We start from the raw sequence: 5,243 nt of genomic DNA, 5'->3' as shown, positions 1-5,243 counted from the left end.
AAGTAAGCTGCCAGATCTGGGACTCAAACCGTGGTCGGCCATGTGGGAGTGCAGCACCCTTAACCACCATGCCACCCCCAGTAATGAAATTATTATATAATGTTGGGTGGGCTTCTAGTCCTCAAAAATCTGATTAAGCTCTTATACTCTCAGAAGAAGTGTATCCGATCCAGTTGTACCGCACTTTCATAAGGTGATATTTTTAACATCTGGTTTTGTGAGAAATTGAGCATCAAAACTGTTAAGAAGAGATCATGGTGGTGGGGGGAGCTTTGGTCCAATTTCCCTCCCCTGGCAGAACTAGTGGAGGACTCGAGGAAATTAGAACTACCAGAGTGAGACAAGGGGTCACAGCATCACAGAAGCCATATGAGACTCGAGTTCATAATGAAGGATATGACTGTCTCAGATATGAAAACCAAGAAGAAATGATTTCGTTCATCCAAGAAACAGGAGCACAAAGACTTCAGGGGGGTGGTTTAGGTGAGGATACCTGCTGAGGGCATCGAGGGGAAAGGCTGCAAGATGCACATTTGAGAAGCTTAATTATGGAATACATGATGAGAGGGAGGTGAGCTAATGGAAGATGTGCTACATGCAAGAGTAGTCCACGTAGAGAAGACTTGAGCATGTTTCAGAGGCAGAAAAAAAAAAGAAGGTGATCAAATTGAACCACTTACTCTGATCATTAAAAATCTAAAGGCCACATGTTTGACTCATTTAGGTCATCTGTGTTTTGTCCCTCAGATAGAAAAACAGCTGAATGTGAGGACGTTTCATGAGTGGACCAGTTCTTCTAACCTGGTGGAAAGAGAAGTTGAAGTCCACATCCCCCGATTCAAACTTGAAATCAAGTATGAGCTAAACTCCCTGTTAAAATCCCTAGGGATGACAGATATCTTTAATGAGGGCAAAGCTGATCTTTCTGGAATATCGCCTGCCAAGGGCCTGTATTTGTCAAAGGTCATCCACAAGTCATATGTGGATGTCAATGAAGAGGGCACTGAGGCAGCGGTGGCCACAGGGGACATCATTGCTGTCAAAAGACTCCCCTTCCGAGCTCAGTTCCTGGCGAATCACCCATTCCTGTTTTTTATAAGGCACATTCACACCAACGTGATTCTCTTCTGTGGCAAGTTTGCCTCTCCATAAACAGATGAGGCTGATCAAAGCTCAGAGTCACAAAGGTGGTCCAGGGACAAACTCCATGGCCAAAATGTGCATCATACCTTACTCACCTCTACTTCGGTTTGCTCCTTTGCAAAACAAGTAGAGGATTTCTTACAACTTAATCTGTGAGTTGGCTAACTTAAGTCTGTATTAATCATGGAAGAAGGTACATTTATATAAAATTTTGCCTTTCTTGTCTTTGGGGCCTCATATGAATGCTGTCTTGGTGACCTGATTGAGTCAATGAGGAAAATTTTTAAAGGATTAGATTTTCTGTCTTGTATATATCAGAAAGAGCTTGAATAAGTGGCTGCTCTGCCTTCAGAAAACTGGCTTAATTAAGGCTTCGACTTGGGTTGTATTTTTAAGTATAGTTTTTGGTGCATGTGTAAATATAACATTGTGAATTTTAATTCAAAATTCTGTATCTATCATAATAAATAAATTAAATGTCTTAAGCTTTTTAAAGACTTATAATACACTGCTGTAATTAAAAGACTTACACAAGGTTATTTGAATAAGAAGTCTAATTCAATTCAGTAAACATTTGAGTGGAATTTATGGTCAAGTCTTTGTTAGGTACTAAATTAATTAATAGATTTCTTTCTCTTTCAAAAAATAATGCAGTGATCACAACTTCAGAACACCAACAGACAGAAGTCAGTAAGAATATTTTTATTTGAAAAAAAGCCTCCAGGGGCCAGACTGTGGGCTGGTGGATAAAGTGGCTGGATCCCACATGGCTGACTGCGTGGTTCAAGTACTGGACTCCGCAGCTTGAAAAATATGCAGGCTCATGTGCGTGCCCAAAATCCTGAAAGGAGGGAGAAATGGAAAGGGATTGTGGCATGACCATTCCTCATGGGGGATGCTTTCCTTGGTTTCTTTCTCTGACTTTCTCCAACAAGCACACTTTGGCAAAAATTGGAAAACAAAACACAACAAAAAACAAGAGCCTCCTTATATTCAACATGGAACAATAATCAGATAACAGTGGCCACAATGCAATTACTGTCTTTGCCAGGGCTCTCTTGGTGAATTACTTACGGCCTGGATTCTTTCAGAGGCCTGAGCAGAACTGAGGAGCTCCCTGACTGCGTGACGCTCACCCACGTTATAAAGGGTAGCAATGCACTTTTCTCAAAGTGAGCTGATTAACAGGTAATTCTCATTTTAAAATACCTTCACAATAACAGTCAGACTGGTGGTTGACCTAATATCTGGGTACCATGACCCCTACAAGTTGACAAAGAATTCACTAACTTTTGGCTGAATGTGGTAATCCCAGTTAGTTGGGAAGTTGAGTCTGTAGGATCATGAGTTCGAGTTCAGCCTCAATGATATAGAGAGACCATGTCTCTCAAAAAAATAACTATCACAAATACCATGTGATGTGTGTGGGAGATGAATTCAGGCTATTTTTACACCTTATTAAAAAATACTTATTTACTTACATTTTAATTTGCCAGAGGACATGCATGCTCACCAGAGAGAGAGAAAAGAGAAAGAGGAAAAGAGAAAGAGAAAGAAAGCACTCCCATGGGGCATGGTCATGCTGTAAGCCCTTCTCCTCCATTTCTCTATCCTGTGAAGATTTTGAGCACACATGCACACACACACACACACACACACACACACACACACACGGAGAATTTTAACCAAATGATTGGACATGTGAGATCTACTCCTTCAACCACTAGGTCATGGGCTGGTCCTGTTTTCACTTGTTCAAAGAGTTAATGGAAATCCCACATCTACCAGCGTAAACTATGCACCAACCATGAGGACTCATGGAATTTAATCACAAAGGTATCCTTGCGGTTGTCTCCTTTTATCCCTATGAAGCTGCCTGGTGGGGGAGATCCTTCCTAACCCTGGCAAGAGATAGCTCTGGCAGTCCTGACTTTCTAGTTGCACTTAACATCTAGATAGCCTGTGACTGATTCACAAACATGGTTTCAATTCAGTAATTAAACATATTTAGGGCCAAACATTAATCTAAGGACCTAGTATTCTAAGCATGGTCTGGGGACCAGAAATACCAGCCTCATTTGGCAGCTTGTTACAAACAGACGTGCAGAGCCTAGGTTTGTTCCAGACATACTGACTTAGGACCTGCAGTTTAGCGAGATCTCCAGGTGACCTTCACACCAGTGCTCACCCTCCTGCTGTTCCGGTCTCCTCAGGGGTTATGAGGGGGTGTGATAGTGTTGCTGGTCGTCACACTCTGGACCTGGCCTTTGGCTCATGGGAGCTATTGGTGAGTCTCTGGACCAGGCTCCTGTGCGCCTTCCAATAGCAGAGCCCTTCCTTTGAGTGGGCTGCTGGGCTTGAGTGGGTCATTCCACAGCACTAGTGATGAAATCCCCTTGCTTTTTCGGTAGGATCCCTTTATCCTGTTTTGTAGTTTATTACATTTTTTTTCTTATTTTTTAATATCTTGCATTAGATTAGTAGAATGCTCAGTTGTTATTTCTTTTTATGTGTGTGTGTGTGTGTGTGTGTGTGTGTGTGTGTGTGTATACATATATGTAATTTTCTACAGTGTTGTCCTGGCTACAGAGCCTGATCCCATTACAGCTTAGTCTGGAGGGTTTGTAGGGTGTATCCAGATTAGTTTACTAGGAGCTGTGGCCAGCATGCTGCAGCCCGAGAGCCCAGTCTACCACCTGGTTTTGTACAGTCAGCGAGTTTGAGAGGGAAAGCATGGGAGCCGGAGGCCAGCTGGGTGCTCCCTCCCTCAGTTCTCCTCTTGGATTCTGGTGTCTGCCTCTTCTGGCACCACACTGTGCTTGGAATCTCAGACTGTGAGTCAGTGATCCACCTGAGACAACCTTGCCCTCCAGGAGGAGAGGAGAACAACCCCAGGATCTCGATATTGCTGGGACTGAGAGAGAAACTAAGCTGGATGGTCACAGTTCCTTGCATCTGCCCATCCCATTTTCCTGGCCTCTCCCTCTTGGGCAATTCATTTTTTCTTCCCCAAAATGTACCCAGCTGGTGGCAACTGGTACAATGTCTGTCACCTTGCAGTATGACCCACCTAAGGCAAATAGAGAGGGAAGAGTTTATATAAGTATGTTTTGTTTTATGTCCCACACAGCCTAAAATAAAAATTCTTTTTAAAAGAAATTTTTGCTACAGGGCACGTACGACTGCCAGAGAGACGGAAAGAGAGAAATCACCCCCCGCCCCCGGGGGATGGCCATGCCCCAGTCCCTTCTCTTCCATTCTCTTCTTGGGATTTTGGGCACTTGTGCACATGTGTGAGTGTCCGGAGTGAGTTTTATGCCACCAGGTCTGAGACTGGAACCACAGTTGACTATGTGGGAGTCCAGCATTGTTACTATTATGCCACCTGCTGGTCCCCAGCCTAAAATTTTTATTTATTTTAAATTGTTTTCTTTATTCATGGAAGAGCATATATACACAAGAGAGAGAGAGAGAGAAAGAGACACAGAGAGAGAACAGCAGAGCCCTTCCTGTGGGTTAGCTGCTGCCCAAGTGATGCAGCTCCTATGATTCAATTCCTTTTGCCTTTTTGCCTCTGGCCTGACATCATGCCAAAATGAAGTGGAGGATGGAAAATGAAAACCCCTAAGTGTTCTTACTTGTATCATCAAGTTAAAAAGAAGTTGGAAAATATTCAGAATCACCAACACTACTGAAGGAGAACAAAGTCAGAGGGTGGCCACTACCTGATTTCAAGACTTAACTATAAAGCTACAGTAATCAACAGTGTGATATTGTTGAAGGAATAGAACATAAATCAAGGGTGTAGAATTGAGAGCACAGAAATAGACCCACACAAATAAAGCCAATGGGTCTTTGGCAAAAGAACAAAGGCAATTCAATAAAGGAAGGGCTGTCTTTTCAACAACGATGCTATAACCACTGGATAGCCGCATGTCTAGAATTGAATCTAGAAACTGGTTTTACAGTTCCACAAAAAATTATTGCAAAATCGATCATTGACTGAAGCATAGAACTAAAACTCCTAGGAGACAACATAGGAGAAATGTAGGTGATCCTGGATTTTGGATGACTTCTTAGATAAAACACCAAAGGTGTGA

General features: G+C 42.7%; 1 protein-coding gene across 1 annotated transcript in view; it reads left to right on the top strand.

The window, feature by feature from the left end:
- The window catches only part of SERPINB11 (serpin family B member 11), a 21,435-nt gene extending 19,872 nt beyond the window's left edge, over positions 1-1,563 (top strand). Inside the window, exon 8 of the mRNA XM_006141828.3 lies at positions 748-1,563. Within this exon, the coding sequence (XP_006141890.1) occupies positions 748-1,152 (405 nt within the window). The 3' untranslated portion in view covers positions 1,153-1,563. The remainder of the gene's footprint in view (positions 1-747) is intronic.
- The last annotated feature ends 3,680 nt before the right edge of the window (positions 1,564-5,243 follow it).

This window comes from Tupaia chinensis, unplaced genomic scaffold (assembly GCF_000334495.1).
Source record: "Tupaia chinensis unplaced genomic scaffold, TupChi_1.0 Scaffold000065_1, whole genome shotgun sequence".
NCBI lineage: Eukaryota > Metazoa > Chordata > Mammalia > Scandentia > Tupaiidae > Tupaia > Tupaia belangeri.
The sequence above is the reverse complement of the archived record's forward strand: the minus strand, read 5'-3'. Positions and strand labels throughout refer to the sequence as shown.